The sequence below is a fragment of the Aphelocoma coerulescens genome, chromosome 4A (assembly GCF_041296385.1).
Source record: "Aphelocoma coerulescens isolate FSJ_1873_10779 chromosome 4A, UR_Acoe_1.0, whole genome shotgun sequence".
Classification (NCBI taxonomy): Eukaryota; Metazoa; Chordata; class Aves; order Passeriformes; family Corvidae; genus Aphelocoma; species Aphelocoma coerulescens.
Window position 1 is genome coordinate 11747465 of NC_091018.1, and position 24683 is coordinate 11772147.

Genomic DNA, 24683 nt, shown 5'->3' on the forward strand with positions numbered 1-24683 from the left:
CAAGCAGCTTGTGAATTTGCAAGTGTCACATTACCAGAAGATGTCATTTACTGTATTATATTTCTGATTAAAATCTTCAATGAGAGAAATTAAGCTGAAGGCTAGTGAGGTACATTCGTTTCTTCCTGCTGACAATGTTGCTGTAAGCAGCCTTTGAAGGGTAATTAATTCACTACCATACACTGGGCCCTTTTCGTGGGCAATTTGCAGTGAGTCAAATAGCTTGCCAGCAGCATGCATTAAAAAACAACTCAGCAAAGAAACAAGCTAAAAACCTTCCTGAGAACAGAAGTTGACAAAAACATTATAATCTGCTACACCCTGCTACATGTAGTAGGTTAAAACCATGCCTGATGTAAGCAAGTACATTTCCATTTATCCAGAATGTCTCTAATCTGCCTTTCAGCATGTCACAGTTTAAGTGGGAGTTTGTACAAACCCAGTGCATATGACATAGCTTTGACGTAACAAGATGTAAAATATGCTTTGCAAACACGTAGCTCCTTAACATTATTTGTGGTGTAGTATTTAGCCATGGCTCATGCAACATCCTGACTGTATTGCAGAAGCCAAATGTTTAAATATTAGACCTAAGATAAAGTCCAAGAGGCTAATGTAGAGGAATAGATGTCTCAGCAGCTGACAGAACAACTAGTTTTAGTATTTCAGATTATTTGTAAAATTCCAGGATATGGCAGACCAAACACTTCCAGTCTGAAGGACAGAGATAATCTTCACCCTTTTTGATAGCTTTCCAAGATCTAATCAACATCACTTTGTCTCCAGGGAGATTCATGCAAACATCACCCATACTTTACATACATTTACTATACTGTGTTATAGCAAAACACTGCACAATGTCATTTGAATCAGAAGACTGAAAATGTTGGATAGATGTCTCTTCCTTAATCCTCCTAATGGTCTCAGAGATTTCTTGTAAAGGGGAAAAAAAAAAAGGGCAGATAGGGCTTGGCATAATTGGAGCACCAGTGAGAATAGATGCCAGTGCTCTGATATAAATGCATGCCACTACTACATCCAATCCTTCCAACATGTTGAACCACCAATGCTATAAAATCAGTGGTACTGCAGGCAGCCATGAGTTAAGATCATCTGCCTAGACACAACCTTTTCAGTAAAAGCCCAAAGGAGATTTAAACCTCCCAAGCATTCTTTGGTCTTTACCAGATAGGCTGGATCACAGATTTCTGATTTTTTACTGTAGCAGCAGTTGTCTTTCTGTATTTTTTCAGTAATTGTAATTCCCAGGAGAAGAACTGACACAAGATGACAGTCAGATTGGCAATGTCAGAGGAAGATTTCTGAACAGAGGCAGCACGGCTCAGCTATTGCCTCATTCAGAGACCCTGCTTATCTCTCATCCTTGAGGAAAATTCTGGCAGTTTTTAATAATATTTGACTTATGGATGAACAATATTTCAACAGCCTGGAAGACTCGAGGATCAAGCAAAGTGTGGACTGAGCAACCCTTTGGGGTGCCCAGCACATTGCAGATTACTGTTGACAAACCCCAGGAGACACAGCACAGCATGAGTCTCCAGGCACTGCCCAGACTCCAAAGATGCAGCCACCCTCATCTGAATCCCAGTGATCTTCTAACCAAGCTAACTATAAATTTGTCTACAGTGGGAGGAAATGATATCTGGGGTGTTGGTGATACACCAATGCCAGCAAAGTCCTACTTCTCAGTGGCAGGAAGTAAGAAGCCATGGTGAGGGGTGAGCTGCTGCTCCCACACGGAACTTCACTGCTCTTCAGTCTTCAAAGGCATGGCAGGTATCAGGGTAAAGAAATGAAATACTCAGAAAAAGCTTTTAAATCCAAGTTAAATCCCATCAATGATAGCTTTAAAAGATCAATTCCTTATATCTATAAAAGCACGTTGATGGGATTATGTGCAATCTGGCTGCTAACATTTGCAGTGTCACAGAACACTGTGCAGGCAACTTGAGCACTCACCTCCTCTCAGGAAACTCCTCACTGTGAGGCATTTTGATGAAGAAAATTTTTCAGTGGTGACTTTTGGTTTAAACTGCACACAGAGCCAGCCAAGGACCCTGCCCCAAGTGCAGTGGCCTCATTCATAAGCACAACACACTCCAAGGGACTCACCAGAGGCAGGTGAGTGCTTCTCATGGAGTTCATCTTCACGGCCCATTGTTTTACATATTTATAACATCCTGTTACATTATTAATACTGATTAAATGTTTAGGTATTTCAGATCAATAATGACTCTGTTTACAAATTTACTTTATTAAAAATTAATGCTGCAAAGAAAAAAGCGCACTGAATTTGTGTGCAGCTATGGGATTGTGTTGAGGTTGTAACCTAAGTGCTATGTACTGGGAAAACAAAAACATTCTTATGTGCTTATTACTGGAACATGGTTTATCCAATGCATAGGCCTAGTTGACAGGGTAATAGTCAGGTGATGTGGATGATTTGTGGATCTCTTTGTCAGCATGTAAGTTATAGCTTCCCAAGTGAACTGCAGCATAAAAACTTATGTGCCCTGTATTTCAAATATTCAAGAAAATATGTGTTACCAGGTTTTCTGAGTAAGTAAGTGCCCTTTTCCTACTGCACAGTACCTTCCTGTTAAAGGGCAAAGCCAATCTCACAAACACTCATGGATCACTCTACTCTTTGCATGATAACCTGCAGCACAAAATAGTAAATTCCACACTGCTTTATCAATGTGTAGCAAAACCAAGGAAGATTTTTAATTGTGTGTCTAGATTACATGTAAGTGACACACATTAAATTCATTACACTAAATCAAATTGTATGGGGCAGAAAGGTAACTGAAGACAGCAGATGTGAATCCAACTCGCATCCTGCCACCACTTATGTACAGTGTGAAGGGCTGAACTTCCCCCTACTGATTTTACAAGCATAGGACAACTTACCCAAGTCAGTCTTGTTAGTAAGAGCAGTAGAGTTTGTTGCTGTGACACTTACATGAACCAAACAGGCAGCAACAATAATCAGATAACCAAGATCCTCGGCTGTTGGGACTTTAAAGTTTGCTATCCTGTTAAGTATTTTATGAGCACTGGTGAAAAATTCTCAGCTATCCAGGTATCACCATTTTTTCCTGGTTAAATAATTTAATTGCAGTTCTCAATATTCAGAAAAGTTTTTCATTTAAAAGAAGACTCACCTGCTCTCAAAGGAGACATCTCCTGGGATTACATGAGTGCTTTCCTTCCCAATAAGGAACCTGATTCGATCATAAAAGAGCCTTGGAGGATGCTGAGAGAAAGGTGGTTGGCTGTGCTGAATAAGGTCAAGGGGATCAGGCGAACCCTGGCAGAGAGGACTCGAGTAACAATTGCTTTGCTGACAACAGTCAGGGTCTACGCAGTCTGTCAAGCCATCTAAAATGGAAAGAATGGAAACTTCAGGAAATAGAATGGTTCTGAGAATAAAGCACCACATTTATTACCAGAGAGCCCAGGAAGTATGTAATTAACAGGAAGGCATGCTAATTATGACACAAATTCAATGAATCATTAATGTACATGCTTAGTCCAGGTGGGGTATTTGTCTCAGTCATTAACACTGTATCACCTCATCAAATCCTCACACAATGAGAAAACAGAACCTACAAACTAAGTAAATAGGGAAGAGCAGGACAGTCTTCCCTGCAGAACAAGCAGAAGAAAGTCACTACACTTGTCAGTGCAACGTGATCCACTCTGTGCAGCTGCTCCCTCTAACAGCCCTGTATTGTCAGCACTGCCTGGTGACCCCAGCTGGGACATACACTCACTACCCAGCCCCCAGTAACCAGGTCTGAAATGTCACACAGCTCTCCCAAGTGCTGTGTAGTACCACTTTTTACCACTGCAGTAGTCAAAAAAGACTTGTTACAGTTGTCTTACTTCTGTTTTAAGCCCTACAATAGTTTTACAAGTGGTTTAGGATATTTACTTTTCATTTATTGGTTGCAATACCAGAATGATCCAGAAAGGGCATAACTGTAATTACACTCCTGCAGTTGGGTGATACATGAATGCACACCTTGATTCAGGCTCAATCCCAGTGACCAGACAGTTACAGTCTTCTCTATAGATGTTTGCACCATGAAAGCAAATTTGGAAAGTGAAAATAAAGCTATTCCTCCTCTGTCCATTTTCAAGTATGAAAAATAGAAGAAATAATAGATTTTTTCAGAAATCTACATTTCCTTATGGTCAAACTTGCAGTAAAATTTGTGGGTGAAAATTAAGTTACTTAAATATCTAAAGCTTATGATGAAAATTGAAGCACTGAAGTACATCTAAATTAAGCACCTAAATAAAACCTAAAATTGGGCTATTGGCATTTAATTGCTTCTATCAGCAGCTTAGATGTCCAAATTGCCTAAATGACATATTCAATCAGAAACAATTTTATAGGATATGGTAAGATAACCAGCACTCTCCTTCAACATCCACTTTACGACTTAGCAGCTGTAAGTTGCTTGCATTTAAAGCAAGATAAAGGTGTTTTATCCTTCAATAAAGACACCTCTTTGTATTCCTAACAAGGTTGGTCTGAATAAACGTGGAGTCATCCTATCACTGTATGGATCTCCCTTGCATTAAAACTGGAATGCTATAGGATCAACATACCGTCAGATATTTTCCCCTCTTGCTTTGACTTTCCCTGTTCGCACCAACACTTTAAAGTCTACCAAACTGCACCTCCTCCAGGCAAACTGTGCCAGCACAGGAGCTCCTGGAGCTTTGTCATTGACTTTAATGGGTTCGAGACCAATCCCCAGCCAACCCTACTGCTTTCTCACCAGAGCACTGTGAGACTGCTCAGTAAACAGCAGCATAAAACATTCAGTTTTAAAAGAAAGCAACAGCCCTTCTACAGAACAAACACATGTAATGAAATGGCCTTTCCTGGCATCTGAAAATCCTTGCCTGACCTTGAGCAAGATAATTGCTTGGCTAAGCAAAAAATATTAACAAATCTATTCTCTGCAGCTGGGAAATCAGATAGAGCAGGCTAGCTTTTGTGGTAATGAGCCAAGGGCAACTGTAGATAGCTAGTAACAATAATCCAGGATCCTCAGATCCAGCAGAGCTGGCATGGCTACAGGTCAGTGTGTGCTTTAAGTTCTCTCAACATTCCCCATATCCTGGAGACAACAGGCATTTGCCAGCAGTGGGAGAAGAACTTCACAGAGCAATGTTGAGTTTATTGACTTTGAGTGCAGCAGTCACTTTATATTCAGGAAAGCCTAGGAAGCAACTGAAGTCTGCTAGGAAGTCAGTAAGCTGAAACAATAAGGGGCCTCCAGTCTAAATAAAAGTACATGGGAAGCAGATGGAGGAGTTCACAACATGAACCAGAGGGGTTTTCAGTGGGTTCTGATGAAAAAATAAAGGAGTGTTTTGGGTTGGAACTTGAAGAGCAGGCTTGGAACTGCAAGGAAAAAAAAAAATTCTTTCATGTATTTTTTGTCCAAGGAATGAAGCTCTCTATATTCTCAAAAAATGAACTGAAAAGCTTCAAGTTACAGGTGCTTTTCAGCAGATCATCCAAACTACAAACGTTAAAGAATTCTACTAGACTTGAAAATGTCATAAAGACATTGAAATCTCTTGCTGTGGTTTATACTGGTGGTGGTGCCTGCAGAGGGCTCTGACATGGTCAGGCCATTCAGGGCTGGGCTCTGCCAGTGGAAGGGTTATGGCAATGAGAAGTCTTGTTCAAGGAGTCAAGGGATTTTCTGGAAGATACTAATTTCTACAAGCTCACAGCTGTCTACCTGAGAAACTTGACAAACATTGGTCTGGCAGATTATGTGCTAATCGGAAAAAAACAAGTACTTATTTCAGAATAACAGTATCCATGGGGAAGCTATTTTGGAGTAATTTATTCCACACTAGCAATTCTGATTAATTTTTTCCTTGTCAACAAGCCATTAGATGTGGGAACTGAGCTGACCTGATTCTCTCATTTATGTAAGAAATAAAAGTGAAAGGTCACAGAAATACTAGAATATGAAGATTTGCCTAGGAAAGAAATAGCTACAAAAATAACACTTAACTATTTTGCTTGTTCTAATAGAGTCCTCATTTTCCTCTGCTTCGGTCAAGAGCTTACATAGCTGGTGACAAACACAGTGCATTCAGGCTGTACACAAAAAGAAACCAAGGAAAGGGAAAGCCATTTTCCATCTTCCAGTCAGACTCAATTTTCCTCTTTTCTTTGCAGCTTCCTTGTCAGCAGTGACTGCCTTATAAATTCTTCCAGGTTCTGCTAATGGAGTTATTTTGGTTTGAATTACTTGCACCTGGTTTCATTTGCCTCTTCAGCCTCCCAGGGCTACAAGAGGGTGGGTTGTCCCATTAGGAGGGTGTGAAGTCCCAGAAGCACATTTGAACAAGCCATTTTGAGACTGGTGTGCATCCTAACAGCACCAAAAATGTATGAAGTTCTGGATTCAGAGCTACAAAGTCATCAGAGAAAGAAACTGCTACCCAAAATATCAGTATTAGTGCAAAGGAGCAGTGTTTTAGGTCACAGACTATCATTCACGAGTTCACTTTCTCTCTCATGCTGTACTTTTTAAAAAATATTTTGATTGATCAGACAGGAATTTATTTCAACCTCCCCTCACAACCATGAAGAATGAAAGAGAAGACATGTTAGGCTCAGAGAAGATGCTTCATGAGCAGCAAGACAGGAGGTGCAGAAGCACCAGCTCCTCTTAACATGGCATATTTAGCTTAGATGGCTGTGTGTATTTTAGGAATATTAACTACAGTTGTCTGAGTAATGCAACTTCCAGCTTTTCTCCAAACAATCAAATAAAATTTAGAAGAGAAACTCACATGGATAGAACTGAAAAGTATTTTTCTCACTTTGTGAAGAAGTAAAATAATAAAACACTTATTTTGGGGCAAACAGGGAACTCTTAAGCTAAAATAAAACCTTTCTTCCACTGTAGGCTTATTCAAGACTTTGGTTTTAAATTAAACATTTTTGAAGAAAAAAAGGGAAGAAAATCCAAATCTAAAACCTCCAAAGAAAACTCCTATAATTGAGCATGATATCCATCAAAATGGACCAGGTAAACCAAACTGGTACAGAATCACAAGCTACCTATGGAGACAGGTTGTGGTAATGCAAATCATATTAGTAAGTGCATATGAGGATAACATTTTCAACAAGCCAATCCTATTTGAAATGAGATTTTGAATCCAGGAGAATAACCCAGAAAAAATACCAAATAAATCTTGTTTATAAACTATATAGTCAAATTCATTCACTTGAAAATGCTACAAATGCATTGGTCAGTTCTCAACCAATGGCCACAATTTTATTTAAATTTTCATATCAGGAACCAACTATTAAAAAGCTCACCGTGTTAGCAAATCAGCAGGGTTTCTTTTAAATCTCAGGAGACAACAGTCAGGAGCATGAACAAACTACTACAAACAGCAAACACTGTAATTCATACAGCAGGGGATCCTGTACACTGAAGTTTTTACTGTCAATTACCCCAAAGTGCAGACTAAAATGTATTACAGATGTGTAAATGGTTTTGGTTTGTTACCAGCATTTTAAAATTTATTTTATATGAAAGACAGCCAGGCAGATTCACAGTACACTACAGATTACATAATAAAGTGATTTACATTTTGATGAGTCTGAGATTATGGCTTCCCATCCTCCTTCTTTTGTATGCAAGGATAATGATGAACTGGGGTATTTTGCTTTGTAAGTGAATTAGAAAATTAAAATATGTTTAATATTACTGCTAAAACAGAATTCACAAAGATTGACTTCAGGATAGAAAGCACTTCATAGTATTCTTCAATAATTTAAACAACCTCAAAGGGAAGGCAGAGCATGCCAAAACAAGTTGCTCTGTTTTCAGTCGCACCACTCCTATCTGCATTGCAATAGATCACAGAACTAGGACAAGATTTTCCTATTCCTTTGCTGGGGAATAGATTTTTTCAGGAAGCCTTCTGTAAGGAATGATATTAATATTTATTGTGTCAGGAGTGTGTGTCAATGGAATCACATGAAGTTTTCCATCAAACAAAATATATTTTCTTGCTTATACATTTATATATATACTCCTTATTCCATATGATGGAAGGGATGTCACAAGTGTTGTGAAATTAATTCCTCAGCTATGCTTCTGCTGCAGTCATAGAAGGCTCATGTTGTGCTTGGTACAGCACATTTCCTAATGTACACACTGGGCAGCAATCTCTCTTCTACAGGCATGATCACCTTCAGCAGCCAGAAAATTGGCAATGGAACTATGGCTATGGACCCACCTCTCCACTGGTTACTTTCCAGCAATATATGTCTACTTTCTATGTCTGGGAAAATGCTGCACAGTGAGTGCACTTCATATACTATGTATTTGAGCTTTCCATGTGCTGCATAACACTTGCATTAAGTTCTCATTAAAATAAAATGAAATAAAATAAAATAAAAGTTGGAAATGAAAAAGGCATTTTTTCAGCCCTAAGCTAATTGCAAGAACATGGAACAAGTCATATATTTTGTGCCTGATACAAACAGCTCTGTCACCTACTTTCCAAATCTCAGCATCTCTATTCTTCTCATCCACCCCTGAAGTACTTGAAATTCATGACCACAAACATGGGAATATCACAATAACTCATGTTGCTGAAAATGGATCTGTGTTCACAATTAGTACAAATTGTCTAGATACAATTTCAGGAGCACTCAAGGACAGTAAAGAGGCACTGCATGGGGACACTGGTAAGGGGACAAAGAACAAAGTGGTTCACACCAGCACTGGTGGCTTCCCCACCTCACCAGTGAAGCATGCAACAACTTGCACAGCAGCTTCTTTTCTATTAAACCACTGAGACACTTTATTAACTGGCTAAGAAAAAGAAAAATTCAATCAGACTCTACGTCCCATGTTTCTGATGTTAAGTTATTTTAATAAACCATCCACTATCATTAAGTTCTGGTGAGGAAAATGTAACTAGTTAGCAATAAAACTTAAAATTGCTATTCTTCTGCTTAAAAGTTCATTAAATGAGCAAAGCTCTCACCTTTTCATGCTTTTGTCACCCATGCAGAAGATAGTACTGAAGTTAACTACCTGGTTAATGTAAACTAAGAGGTTTGAAGTCTTACGGATGTCAAACCCAGAATACTACAAGTGGTGTAGGTGCTTATATGGTGCATGAACATGTATGCAGACACACTTAAAAACACACCCTAATGATGTACTTGCTCAGGGACATGAAAATCAAATCTCTAAGCAATATGTTGTACTTAGTTTTGGGCACCATGATATAAGAAAGATATAAAGCTATTGGTAAATGTCCAAAGCAGAGCTATGAAGGTGAAAGGCCTAGAGGGGAAGCCCTCAGAGGAACATCTGAGGTCACTTGGCTTGTTCAGCCTGGAGGAGACTGAGGGAAGACCTCATCGTGGTCTTCAACATCTGCAGAGGGACAGGCGCTGACTGATCTCTCCTCTCTGGTGACCAGTGACAGGACTTGGGGGAACACCATGAAGCTGTGTAAGGGGAGGTTTAGGTTGGATATTAGGAAAAGATTCTTCACCCAGAAGGTGGCTGGGCACTGAAACAGGCTCTCCTGGAAAGCTGGCATAGCACAAAATCTGACAGAGTTCAAGAAGTGTTTAGGTAACACTCTCAGATACACGGTGTAATTTTTGGGGCTGTCCTATGCAGGGTCAGGAGTTGCACTTTGATGATTTTTGTGGGTCCTGTTCAACTCAGGATATTCTATAATTCTGTAAGTACCAATGACTTTCATTTTCACTGCTGCAGAGCAACCCAGAGGGCCGTGTGTATGTCAGTGCACTCCTGTTCCATCTATACTGATCCCAGTGAGTGCAAGCCAGAGATGGAGGGCTGAGATCTATGTCCAGAACATTTTCACAGAAAGTAAAATACGGGATTTAAGTTTCTCCTTAAATATTGCCTGTGCTGACTTTATTCACCACAGGCTCAGTTCAGTCTAATTAGTGTTGCCAGGAATCTAAGCAAACGGAATCAAAGAGTAACTTCAGAAGAGACTAAGCAGCAGCAGCAGCAACTGTCAAGAGTCTCTAATGCTTATTCATATGCATTAATTCAAAGTGCCCAAATTTTACCCATAATACATAGCATGCAGCAGACAGTGAGGCTGTTAAGCAGGAATGCTGGTGTTTATATAAGGAAACCCATCAGTGTACCTATGGAAAGTCTGTGAGTGTTTTATCCAATAAGTACCAGTAGTGTTTGGCCTTCCACACTCGGGACAATACAAATATATCAGGGTTTTCAGAAACTGTAAGTATCCCTAGGGAGTCCTCGCTGCTCAGCAACAATGAAAACCATTCCCATCAGTATTATTTTTATTGGGTAATAATAGCATATTACTTATATATGGACTCAATAACTCTGTGATGGATAGCTTATTAAAATGCCAATGGACGGGCCAGAAATACATCAATATTTTAGCAGCACTGGTTATCAACCCAAGGCTATGCTGAGTCATATATTTCCTTGTGTTTGGAAAAGCTTGGAGAAAGCTACAATAACTGTCTGAAGTGACTGAAGGCATATTTGGAAAAGAATTCAAAGCTTGTAGTAAACAGTATTTTCCTTAAAAACAAACAGGCAAGATTGATTCATGAAAGCAAAACGATAAAAGGAGATGCAGGCAAATTTAAAAGAAAGATCTGAATCAAACAAACTAATGGGAATGACAGGCTGCGACTTTCAGCTTGAGACAAAGACCTGTTTGTGCAGCAGCTGGGTAAATATATGTCCAAAAACCAGGCAAATTGTAGCTTGGCTGCAACTGAGTGGGGTGTGATGCATGAGTGCCCTGTGTGTTCCCCCACCTCAGCAGTGTGTTCTGCCTCCTGCCCCAGGACACAGGCACTTTGTCTGCAAAGAGCTCAGCAGAGCTTTCCAGAGATCTGGAGTTACTGGAGCTTCCAAAGAGTCCAAATTAGTGGCAGGACAAGAGGAAATACCCTGCTCAGATGAGCTGAACGGCCATCTTATAAACTGAAATCATGAGAGTCTTGACAGTGAAAGAAGGAGAATACAGAATGGGGAATTATGCTGAGGGAAGCCACAGTGAGCGAAAGGCCCCACTGCAAAGGCCACCTGCTTGACTCCTTGGCATTTTTTAATGGACATCACACTGCTAACAGACTGCAGAAGCACTCCATGAGAGCAAGTGCAAACCATGCCATCGTGCATCTGTTATAATGCTAAGACCTTTCCATTGATATTTGTAGTGATATTTGAACAGGTAAACATGCCCTTAAGTCTGCAAGCAGGAAAAAGCTAACAGAGAGTTATGAGCTGGAATGGGAAAGGCAGTTATGGTACAGTCAGGGAACAAGTGCAGCGAATCCTAACGGGGCTCTAAAAGAAATTGTACTTTCCCTGCCCAGGAGAATAGTCCACACGTGTTTTATCTTACCACCAGGAGAAACTGCACTGAAGGGATCTTGGTGCTTCAGTGGCTGCAGGACCAGGATACCTGGGAATATGCTTATGGCTTTTCTTTATACGATTATATCAGTCCTTAAAATATGAATTCAAGACTTTCCCCCTCCCAAAGCTTTTGCGCTCTTAATAAAGGCTAAACATCAACACTAACACTTTCTCATGCCAATCAAATGACATTACTGAATCCTTATGGTTGGGATTAACCTGCTTTTTTTCTACCGTGTCTCTGAATGTAGTTTTAAATGTCAAAAAATCTCAGTTTTTCCATCCCTGAAAGTACCATGTGACAAATTAACTGAAAAAATAACTGAAAACAAAACAAAATTATCTCTTTGTCTAAGTTCTAAAATTAGACTTTGTTTGAAATTATAGTTGCTCAACTTTACTACAGCTTTGTTCTTTGGTGGTGACCTCCTGCTCAAGAACTTGAAGCACAATAGGACTGAGATATAAATGTTTGATTTAAACACAACTGGATTGATTAAGACCTTTGCTAGGTGAGAATGCCATGATTTGGCCTATACAAGGGCACTAAATTATCTCTTGGGCTATGTGTCACTGACTGAATATGATCACATCCTAAGAGCTTAGGAAGTTACCACCTGTCAGCTGTGTTTCTTTAACTCAGATGAGTGCAAACTCTTAACTCACCTCAGCTACAGGTGAAAATGCTAATAACTTCCATCCTGATGAACCTCTTGCTATGTCACCATAATATTCTCACAGTCTAAGGCTCAACCTCCCAGCAAACAGGACTTAAGAGGTAATGTCACACCTCCTTCCCAATTCCTGATTTTCCTGTTGTGTTGGTATACAAACACTGAAACACACAGCTTTTGATTTCATATTCATCTTACACTGGTATCACTCCAGTGACTTTAGGGGAATTTTTCTAATTTATACTTATGCCAAATCAGGTCCTACGAACTTCATATATATATATATATATATATATATATACACACATAAAGAGAAGTGGTTATAATATGTAGATATAATTTTCTTTTCTTATACAAAATTGATTGTGAAGAAAACTTAATTACATTTAGCCCATGTGTAGTAGTCAGATTAATTAAATATTTCTCTCTGCACTTATCTCTAATTTTAATGTCAACAGAGCTGTCCTAGTCCATGTTATGCTGCCATTAAGAAGGAAAAAGAAAATTGCTTTTAAAACCTGCAGTGAAAGGATGTTAAGTGTCTGCCTTAAACTGACAAATTCAAAGAGATTTAGAGTTAAAACTGCCAGCTCTTCCAATAACTCTCTGTTATTGCAGAATATAAAGCACCCAAAATCACAATACAGGGCAGTTTATACAGAGCCAGTTCATAGAGTGCATCAGAAAATGCTTTCCATACATTACAGGCTAAACAGGGTTTGAGTGGGCAGATTTAAGAGTGCGGGCGGGTGAGTCAGTGGCTCGGACAGCAGGGGAGGGCACCGACAGATGGGAGAGCACAGGGGGGCAGGGATGCCAGCTGTGGGACCTTGTGTGACAGGGACACACACTAGTGTAGGAGAGCACAGACAGTGGGCAGAGACATGGTTGTTGGACCTCTTGGAAATAAGGTGGAAAAGGAAGGATATGAGAGGAATAAGGCGATTTTGAATAGGGTTCAGAAATGAGGAAATCTTTGCCAAAGGACAGCAGGGTCTTAGAGCCCACAGGATACAAAATCAGAAGGTCTCAAAATATATCTGTAAATGAGGAATCATCACTGAGTCAGAATGTTTCCATTGAGGTCCCACAGTGAGCTCAGTTCTTGGATCTATATCAAGCTTAATTTATCAATGACCTAGAAAAAAACAGACAATCTTCATAGTAAGGCTTGTCCCTACAGCCGAGTATAAGATCTCACCCAGGACACTGACATGGTCTTTAGGTGTGACACAATAAGATAATGTGTATTTCAATACACCTCAGTGTACAATCTAAGGAAAAGTATTTAACTGTGCTTGGGGCTGACCATAAAATCATAGAACCATTTGGGTTGGAAGGGACCTTAAAGATCACCTTGTTCCAAACCCCTGCTGTGGGGAGGGATGCCTTCCACTAGACCAGGTTTCTCAAAGCCTCATTCCAACCTGGCCTTGAATCCACTCTCTGAATGAGAAAGCTGCACAGCTCTGAGAATGGGACAAGCACATGGTAAAGGCTTTTAGTAGGTGGAGGAGGGAAAAGCAATAGTCCTTGACTGTTCAGTAAATGAGTATTCCTAAAACAGATAGGAAAAATAATTAACTCTGAGAGCAACCAGTGAGGAATATTGTGGCTTCTCTCCCACTGGCAAGTTTGAAATAGTCTGGATGTTTTTTCTTAAAAAAAAAGCTCCAACTAGAGTATTAGAGTACTGGAAAGGAAGCAGAGACCAGCTTATGAAATAACTATGTTTTTCCCCAGCAAACCTAAAACTTACACAACCTCAGAATGAAATCAAGACCACAGAGGAGGAGGAAATGATTATTTCAGTACAGGGCTCAGTTTATGGTACTTTCCAAAATCTCTTCTGCCTACTTTCTACACTAGTTTCCTAAACAGTCCTTCAAAATTAGGTCCAGATAAATGCAAGAACTGTGGTGTGTCTCAGTAGAAATATTAAGCGAAAGACTTATGTTAAAAAAGCAACTGTAAATGTGTACTTTATGCTTGCAAATATATTAAAATAATAATAATAATAGAAGACTAACTGGATGCATTTTGACAGGCAGAGAGGTTTTTTTCATTTGGATATCTCTTAGCTGTTTTTTCTAAAAGACTGACAGAATTATGAGGAAGAGTGGAAAGGAGATAGAGGAAATTACTTATTACACTTTTGTTTTGTTTTGCTTTTCATGAGAAAAAAACCAAGTACTGGGATGGTAGATATGGCCACAGATGCTTTCTGCCTTCAGTAGCATCCAGCACAAGGGTCTGCTCCCACACTGTGCTGCTACAGATGAAGTCAGTGGAACAACTGTCTTGAGCAAACAGACAAATACTGACATTTTGTGATAAAAAGGAAAGCATACACCAAAACTATGGATTTAAATGGCAATCAAGGATGTGACAGATAAACAGAGACACATGAATTATGTATCATACCTCCATCATTGTCCAGGTTATCTGCACACACCATTTCCATGACAACGTTACATCCCGAGCCACTCCAGCCCACTTGACAAACACAGTGCCACCCATTCTGATCAAGAGTGCACCTCCCATTTCCATAACAGAGACCTGGGCAACCATCTAAAATAGAAAGTGTAAAAAAAAAGCCTTCATGAATGGATATTTTCTCTTATTTTATAGTTGCAATTATTCATTAACATTCCTACTTCCAGCATTATACCTGCTGCCTTCAAATGATGATAGCTTGCAAGCCACTTACATTTCTGGACGAATATGGAAAACTCCCCAACTTGGTCCTTCCCTTTGCTTCCCCAAAAGTAGTTTCTCAGTGAAGAATGAGGATTTTTTTAGTGTTTAATATTTTGTGCACAGGAAAAAAGTGAGTAAAGTCATGCTATAAAGTTCTAAAGTCATGTCCATCTCTTTCTCTACTGAAAAATAAACTGTAGTTCACTAACAGTATCATACACATAATCAAGATTTATATCAAATATACACATGGAAAATATTGTCTAAATGACAAACTAGCAGCTGTGGACATAATCCTACACATTGCAGGGAGTGAAAGTGACCTTTTTATTCTGTTCATAAATACTCATCTGACTGAGAAAAAGCCAATTTGATTTATGTCACAACACAACTCTTTCCACAGAAGACAACTGAGGGAGCACTGCCTTCCTGTTCCACTTTCTCCTGTTATAGCTGATTCCAACAGGACAAACACATGCCCTTTGGTGGCACTGATTCTAGATCAAAACTGGACCAAGGACTGTAGCATCCTCTTGATTTTAAACCTGCAACTCTGAATCAACAGTACTTTGGAAATTCACGTCTAGATTTCTTGCCTGCAAGAGAGAGGAATGGTCTCTTGGATGTGTACACTCTTGTCCATCTGCTTGCATAGTGCAGTGCCAGCTCAGACATTTGTCAGATCCTCACCATGTCACACATGCAGCCAAAGGACAATGGATAAAGCAATGGCAATTGGCAATACGTTTGACAGAGTGAGTGGCATCACTCCTAAAATGGCTCTTTTCTTTTTGCCAGCATGGACATACAGGGTCTGAAAGCCCTTGCTCCTGATACTGATCATCAACACATAGGTGTTATCAGAGAGAGGGTTTTTTTGAGGAAGGAAGAAGACTCAAGACAGCCCCAAGATATTCCAAATGGACTTTGGAGGAGCCAGTCAGAGAGTCTGGTCTGTCAGACTGTGATTCACAGCCCCACATGCAGCACATTTCCTGGGAACTTTACATGAGACACGTGACCTCCCTCCTTCTCACCCTTGGCAGTTTATAATCACATCTGCAAACAGAGGGATCAGAGAGTCTGACCCTCTTGCTCAGAAAAACTGGAGATGGGTGGCACCATTTTCTCACACAGAGTAATGGAAGATGCTACTCCGAAACAACATGAACTTGGCAAACACCAAATATACTCTAAAAGCCTTTTTCAGGGAGTTGGGGGAAAGGGCAGGATGTGAGAGCTCTTTTGGGTAATGTGGATGTTTTTCCACTTTCAATCACTGTCCTGCTGAGTTAATTAATTTCTTGTACATGATTATATTTTGCTACTGTGTGTGGTTATCCTCTAAGTCTATAAATGCAATAAAATGAATGCCTAAATGCTTTTATTATTATCTAATTCCAAAGAAATAAAACAAGAAACAGAAAATAAGCACTCAGGTCTTTCTGAACTAATGGTTGGTTTGGTATTTCTGTGAGCAGCATTTCTGGAAGGGGCTGTGCATCACTGCTCTGCTCAGTACGGCCCAGGCAGAGGGATTGCTGTCACACTGGGGGAAGGTTCTCGCACTGACACGAATGAGCAGGACCTGTGGCAAGGCACGGGAATCAAATGAACAGCACCAGACACAAAGCAACATCAAATTTAACTCTTGTATCAAATGATTTGAAGAGAACTAGATCACATCTGGCACAGACAGCTCTAGAAAACAAGAGTACTTCTCTATCAGAAGAAACTTACTTCAAGCATAAATGACAAAAACAATTATTTTTTGTTCTCATGGGAGACAGTATCAACACAAGCTTTTTAGCAAGTCCTCAGCTCTGGCACTACTTTGGATGGTAAACAAGAGCAAAGAATGGATTTGCCTAACACAGCACATCAGATGGCCCTGTAAAATATGCTTACATTGCTACAACTTTGCAAATGAGTTGAGCACATTACTTATTAAAACCTGCATTTTCTGCTGTAAATCTGTCTCCATGTGTGCATATATATCTATATATATCTCCATAAACGAATGTGCCATCTATTCTGGGAACTTAGCAGTCCAGAAGCTCAAACAAAATGGGTAACAGAAAACACTCAATTCCCAATACTTTTGTATATTTTCATTACTTTTTTTGGAAAGCTGTTATGAAAAACTTACCTTGGACAGCATCTAAGTAGTGAGCTTAAAAAAAAAAAAGAACAAAACTGAGATGGATCAAACTTCTGTACCAAATGAAAATACATTTGCTTATGGCTTGACACCTGTGGGCTAGATATAAAATGTCTCCCTCTTCCTGCAGGCAGATCTATTCCTGCTGCTGTGACCAGAACATTGTATTTGTGATCGTTCTCCATTTGATGACAAGTGTGCAGGGGCCACACCTGGCACTGCCTACAATGTGAACGGCAGGTCTATTTATCTATTTAAGTATTTTGGTCCTTCTCTGGATTTGCTCTAAACAACCTTCAGAAAATTAGGCTGTTTCTCCATCACAAACCTAATTCTTGATTTAGCAAATCTGATTTAGTAAATTCTAGAGCCAGGGAACGAATCATTTTAAAACGCTCAAGAGAAAGACGACACATTCTAGATTTTCTTTCAAGAAACAAATGTGAGACCTTACACTGCTCATCTTTGAAAATTAGCTATCACTTTGGGACATTTTAGGGAGAAACACTCTTGGACTTTGCAAAAAAAAAAAAAAAGTTGAATTGCATTAAAAATATAACTATTACATTTGTATAGTAGACTAATGATTCTAAAAAGATCTGACAGCTTTACCTTATTAAGAATATTGTTAAAAGTCAGCTCTAAAAAAATACCATTAACAATAAGTAAAATATGTAAAGGCAAGAGACTTAATGCAAGAATTATGTAAGCTAAATAACAGCTTTTCCCCCAAACGCCTTCTATTTTTTAAACACTTTTTTCTTTCCCGACTTCAAAGTTCACATATGAACACATCCCAAAGATATGTTAGGACTGAGATATCGCTCCTTTTTGTGTGTTTTTTTTTTTTAATTAATTAATGTATGTTATTTCCTCTATACAGAAAGTTGTGCCAAGTTGCTATTCTGTGGGACAAACAGGGTGCAGGGGCACCTTTTTTATACCTGTCTGGATTCCGAGTCTCTGTTTTTCCAAACAGATTTCAATCAGAATGATAGCTGTGGCAGATCTGTGTAGGACTAGTGTAAGATTTTATGTATTTCATTTCTTGAGGTACAAAACCCCCTTACCAATGGTGCAGTGGTCCCCTTCCCATCCGGGGCTGCACTCACACTTCCCGTCCTTGCACTGCCCGTGCTCAGCACAGTGGGAATGGCAGGTCCGTTCTTCACAGGTGGGCCCCACCCAGCCCTCTTCACACTGGCATATCCCTCTGGAGCACACACCGTGGCTGCCACAGTCCAGGGTACACAGCTCTGCACATGAAAACAAAAGTACACCATGTGGAACAGCACTTCCATACTGCAAATAGACTTTGCATCAAGACTAACTCACTTCTGTATGACTATCACTCATCAGTTGGATCAAATATGGGATTTTATCACTCAGTACAAACCTTTTAAAATCTGGCCGCCTCCTTCTTTAGCAGCTATTGGTCAGGTCATTTATTTGTTTGGGGTGGGGCTGCAAATGATGGCTTTGCAGAGGGTGGAGTAATAGGTCTAAACCAGACAAACAACGACATGAAATGTCTGTATCTTTTGACTGATTTCTTCTGAGACTCAATTCTAAAATCTCTTACAAACTCAAATATTGTGAGCTGAATTAAAGGATAGAGTGGCATATAAAATACATATAAGCAAACCAATCTTTTAGATATTCAAATGTAGTGACAACAAAATGGCCTTCACTTGCAGCACAGAGAGACACCAGAAAGGTAACAGGGAGTAAGAGACGAGGCAAGCACCTCACTCTGACAGCAGTATAAACATTACATGACCTACGGGCCATTCAGATCCCCCTAGTTCTAAAATGGCTTTCAAGGATTCAGACTTTTTTTTCCTTCTTGACCTTCATGAGTCAACTGCTAAGAAACCACAAAAGCTGTTTCAAGTAATCCATTGCCCTTGGAAGAATTTCTCTCCCTGGGCACTGTAGAACAGCCCTGATCATGAAGTGGTATGAAAGTCCTGAATAGTTTCAATACATCACCATATGCCAATTGCAATTCTACTTCCATGTATACTAAAGTTGTTCTGTGAAAAGAATGCTTTCATTATAGAAAGGTTCCATGTAGTTTGAATTTATTTAGAATAATTATTGTAAAGAGACAGAATTTGCTTGTTATCCTGCAATTAACCTGCTACAGAAATGTCTCCTCCTCCTTCCTCTCAGAAAGCAGCTGATAGCACTTAAGTATAAGCCAAACACTCATGTCTGCTCTGATTTCAAATGTCAGTGCTACATATTTAGTTGTGGCAAGAATTTTGCCTTGACAGATTTTAAACAATGATAATTTAGATCTTGGAACAATTGTATATAAACACCCTTAAAAGTATTTGTAGTGACAAATGCTGTCACTTACATACCAAGAAAAGTTTTTAAAGTTTAAATTGAAATCTTATCTTCCAATCATTTAACACAAAGAAAAAAGCATCACAGAACTGGAACAGCACAGTGACATCAAAGACATGCTGGGCTCTGTCTTAAGTGAGAGCTTAGCCCTTGTTTTTGGTAATCACCAGGGTGACAGCACAGAGCACAATCAAAAGGATGGGTGAGTGACAAACAGCAAGAGCATTGTCAAACTCAAATTCAGAAGCAGAAGGCGTGGTAAAGAACATCACACAAAATTCAGTAAAAGCAACTGCAAAGTACTGTCCTTAGGAAGTCAAAATCAGCTACATAAAAAATAATTAAATTTACTGTTTGGACAGGGAGTTGTGTTATACTGGAGAACAAGATATAAATAATTATCTGATGATATAATTCTACAATATTCCTGAAAAAGAATATGTAAGACAAGAATAGAGACTGCTCTGTTAATATTCAAATGAAAAACTGTGCTGAGTCTGGGGCATTATACCTTAGAAAGCCTTGATTGCTGCCTCCTGATCATGTATTAATCAGCTTCATGCCTTGGACTGCCTGCCTGTAGGTACTGGAAAGGATTTCTTCCCCCTTGCTGCATAATTTGTCTTGGCTCTTTTCTTTTGTTACTTGCTTGTTCGTTGGAAACCTGGGAGATTGCTTGGAGGACTGCAGGAGAACTTGTTTTCTTACTCCATTGGTACTGAAGCTGTCCAAACACTTGCTCCTATGATCAGGAAGTAAACTGATCCCACCAGATCACAAAAGAATCACCCCCAAGCAGACTGGCAGAGGATCACTGGTATTATCTGAACCTATCTTTCCAGCTTGGGGCATTGGCCTACCCCTGAGAATTAAATCTAACAAATTACCTGCTACTTTAAGAATTTAGGCTGCTAGAGGGATGCGTTTGATCACCTCTGATCTCCCTCTAGCTCATTATAGTTATTGCTTTTGATATTTTACTTCAAGTGGCAAAGATTGTTAAGAGGATATTAAGAAATATTGTGTAGTTTACAATATACTGAGCTAAGTGGAACTGATGGTCTTTTTGACCCTCTGGATTGACATTCTACTACACAGATCTTTGCAGTTGTGGTACTGGCTTAGTTCAACTGATTCCAAAACTTCAGGGAAGACTACAGGCATTGGAATACAGAAGTGGCACTGGCTGAAGTGGGGAAACAAAGCAATACATAGAGCTTCTGACCCTGTCAGCAGCTCTAGCAGCTCCTACCACTTCTCTCTCTGTAAACAGACTGAAGAACCAGCTGTGGAAAACCTTGAACACATTCCCACACATGGCATGCATGGCTGCCTCCCCCGTCTGTCTACCCTGCAGAATCTAATCATGACAAACTCATCTTCCAAACAAACAAAAGAAATAACAGCATGGAGCTGAAGGCAATGTAGGCACATTCCTACCACAGGGACATGGCTAGATCTTGCACATGTTCCCATTTTAAAACCACAAAATTAAACAGACCTTAAAATGTTAGAAAGTTTTCCACTGTTTTCCCAACACACGGAATAAAATACTTAAACACAACTTAAGATCCTAATTTTTAATGAAGTGTAGATACTAGATTACCTATCTTATCCTAGGTCGGTCCATATAATTTTCACACATAAGGCTTCTTTTTTTGTTCTATTTTCCCTACATAAGATCATGCTTGAAATGAACTTAGCTAGCTCTTGCCTTTCCTTCTAATAATGATGTTTTTCCCCAAAATATTGAGTCTAAATGTTCTTTAATGAAAACCAAACCCAATTTTGTTTGCACCAGATGTAATGAAATGAGCTTTCTTAGTTTGGACCAGACACTTTCCTCAGCTACCCTAGTTGACCTGCAGTTCAGCCAACTCACACTTTATCATCACTGAGGCAACCCTGAGACTTACATTCTTTTTGGTGATTTTGTAAGGCTTCAGAAATGCTGTTTACCATGATAATGTATTCTTCTGCCATGCAAATCCAAGATTCTCCACAGACTTCTCATGCAAAGCAAGGGAAATCAAGCCTAACGTCATCCTATTAATGCTATGGTAGAACATGCAGCTTTAATCCACAGCTAATTCAAACAACTAAGATCAAAAAAAGGATTATCAGTTCAGGTTGTCCTGTTTTTAAATGCAAAACTATTTCTTAACTCCTCCTGCAGATAAACAAGCCCAGAAACCTCTGTGTAGTGGGGAGCCACATTAGCATTTGCGTTTGTATCGAGGGCTTCTGCTGCAGACTGGACAAAATGAGATACTCCAGTGAGTGCTCAGGGACCAACTGCAATGGGAAATTCTACAGTAACTTTAAATAGGTAAATAGCTTCTAATAAAGCTGATGTGGCAGCAATTCAGACAGAAGTGAAGTTTGACAGCAAGTCAGACATGATGCAACTGTTCAGCTCACTGGGAGATCATCCTCCTTCCAAAGCAGTTGGTCCTACAGGACATAGCACCACAAAATGCAGCAGAGACAGCAGTGGGGAAGGGCTTTGAGCTCTGGGTCAGTGCAGCAGTTGAAACAGCCAAAAATGTCTTCTCTGATTGAAATAGCTATTCCACTCCTCCTCCATCCATCTCCTGGCTCTGTGATTCCTGCCTAGTGCTTAGCATGTGGAAATGGTGAGATGATTCAGATCATGGAACTGTCAGAAAATTACTCAGTTTCTTTTCCTGGGTTAATATCTGACAGCTAGCTGAGCTAAATCAGCCCAAAGAGAGACCAAAGCAGCAATATAGGCAGGACAAGGGAGGAGATGCAAATCCCAGCCTGGAAGAGACCGTCCTGCTGAGGAGCCACAAGCTGTGCCATCACTGACTGCAAAGGACAAGAGCAAAGAGGTGACTTCTGTAAGGTAACAAGGGAGGCAGGTGACACGAGGTACAGTTTGGATTAGTTGACTCAGGGATATTACATTACAAGCCTTTACTTGTGCTGTTCCATTAACTGCCATTCATTCTTACGATGTACAGTGCCATGCTCACAATTCCTTAAGTTCCTTGACCATGTTGGTGTTTAGGCTTGTACACTTACATAAACCCATCTCTTTTTTCCCATTCCTCTTTGTCATAGTTTAGTGGGATATTCACCTGCCTGCCTGAGCTCTAAGGCAGACCTCATGCTGGGTTGCAGGCTGGTCTGTGGCTGAGAGACCCACTCCTCAGGACATGTAAATTTTCATGGTTCCCAGGAAACCAACTGAATCACCCAAATTCACAGTAATTCATGGCCCTGCATCAATTTTTGTACCTGTACACTTCGAAATCCAAACAAGGTTATCTAAATGTATGTCTGGAAAGTTAATTTTGTTTTTGAAACAAGCCCAGCTGTGCAGAGTCACTGCGAGCATCGTGCTGGCAGAGTGCTGGGAGCTGGCCTCAGCCGACCCCTCAGCAGCTTCCTTCAGACTTCCATCAATACAGTTTGCATCAAATCTAAAATTCAGAGTCCTTAGACTTACACCAATTAATGAAGAAGAGACTTTAAAAAGGTTCAACTCAGTCTAGAATTTTTACTGACATGTCCTTAATTCTGAATGCTCATTAATTTCTTGGAAAAAGGCAAATGTGAGCTGTGAACCACTATTTGTACATATTTTTGAGAAAGAGACAAATAGTTGATCATTCCTGAGCTAATCTAAAAAGCATTAAAAATTCACTCCACACTGTTCATTTTAATTACCTAAGTCAACAATGAGTTCTTTCAAATGTGTTTTATAATAAGTTCCTACTTATGTGTTATGAAAAGGGAAATTAAAGCTAAATATTTTATAATTTATAATGATAAGGGAAGATTTTAGTGTTAATTCAATATATGTCAGAAATAACTCCTAGAAAATCATGCTAAGAATACAAAACTATATGTAAACAAAAGTGGCCAAATACTATGAAACACTCACTGTACTTTTGTTCAGTAGTGTCTTGTTCTACAGATAGTCTAAACTTTCAGTATTAATAATTTTGCTATCAATTTTTTAATAAGTGTCTTTCCATAAAGATTAGAAATTAATCTACCCAGACTTCCACCCAATAGGATTAACTGCTAGAGGCAGCAAAAAAATCACCTATCTAGACCTAATAAAGAGTGTTTTTTTCAATTTAAATATACATTGCATTTAATAAGTTTGCATGATAATTTCAACAATGTTCCTGAGCTCTTAAAATTACCTTCCTGCTGTGTCCTGGAGACAACTCTGTTCTAGCATTCATTTTCAGCAACTGAATTTATTAATACAATTTTTTATACCACAAAAAAGTTCAAAAATGTAAAGTTTTAGGAGTTTCAAAAGCACTTGAGCTTTTTTTTTTTTTTTGTAAAACCTAATGAAAATTTGTTCCCCTTAAAGAAGGTTACCTAGGAGTGCACTGCAGAGGTTTCATGCAGACATCAAGTTTTACATATCTGTACTAGAAGAGATGTTATTTTTATGGTACAGCTTATCTTATTTTCCCAACTTACATAAACTTCTTTGGCAATCTGGATGTTAACCGTATCTGATCTTGGCTTTTCCAACAGTGTCACAGCAGTTAGTTAGGTGTATAATTTTTTACATTCTTAGCCAACCACAGCCATGCCAATAAACTGCCCCTGGAAGTGTTCAAGGCCAGGTGGGATGGGGCTTGGAGCATCCTGGCCTTGTGGAAGATGCCCCTGCCCATGGCAGGGGAGTTGGAATTGGATGATCTTTAAGATCTCTTCTAACCCAAACCATTCTGTGATCTGTGATCAAGCAAGGGACAGCTTTTTTAGGGACAACACAGCAATGCTACGTGGGTTATACCAGTGCTCAGTGGCACCTGCTCTTCAAGCTTGAGATGAAAGTCAAAGGGATTTGCAAATGTCTTCAAAACATCAATGCTGACGTCCTTCTCTGTCAGCTGCCAGGTTTTGTGAACATGTTCCCTTTGGAAAACTGAAATCAGGTTCCTGTGTGGAGAGGCAGCAGTGGTGCATTGCCCATCTCTTCCTTATCCTCCACACCACCAAGGAACATGTGATGGGAACTTGCCACAGAACTTAATGTGAAATTTAGTACAATCAGAAATAAATCACTATGATAGATCATCACCCAATGACTGATCTATTTTAACATAAATTTATAGAGAATAGAGGTACAAAGGACTTCACAGGATCATCTATTATTGTTTCAAATTAAATCATACCTGGCTTCCCCTAAAAGCTCCCAGCAACAGAGAACCTATGACAGGACTATACTATGACAGGCAATTCATACCACTATGAGACTGTCTTCACAAACAAATATTCTTGCAATCTAAATTCCTC

At 39.5% G+C, this 24683-nt stretch overlaps 1 protein-coding gene across 1 annotated transcript in view; it reads right to left on the bottom strand.

Annotated features, from left to right (window-relative positions):
* The window catches only part of TENM1 (teneurin transmembrane protein 1), a 309396-nt gene that overhangs the window by 77925 nt on the left and 206788 nt on the right, over positions 1–24683 (bottom strand). The window contains exons 12-14 of the mRNA XM_069015347.1: positions 18101–18286; positions 14594–14740; positions 3186–3402 (exon numbers count right to left, since the gene is read on the bottom strand). Of these exons, the coding sequence (XP_068871448.1) occupies positions 3186–3402; positions 14594–14740; positions 18101–18286 (550 nt within the window). The remainder of the gene's footprint in view (positions 1–3185; positions 3403–14593; positions 14741–18100; positions 18287–24683) is intronic.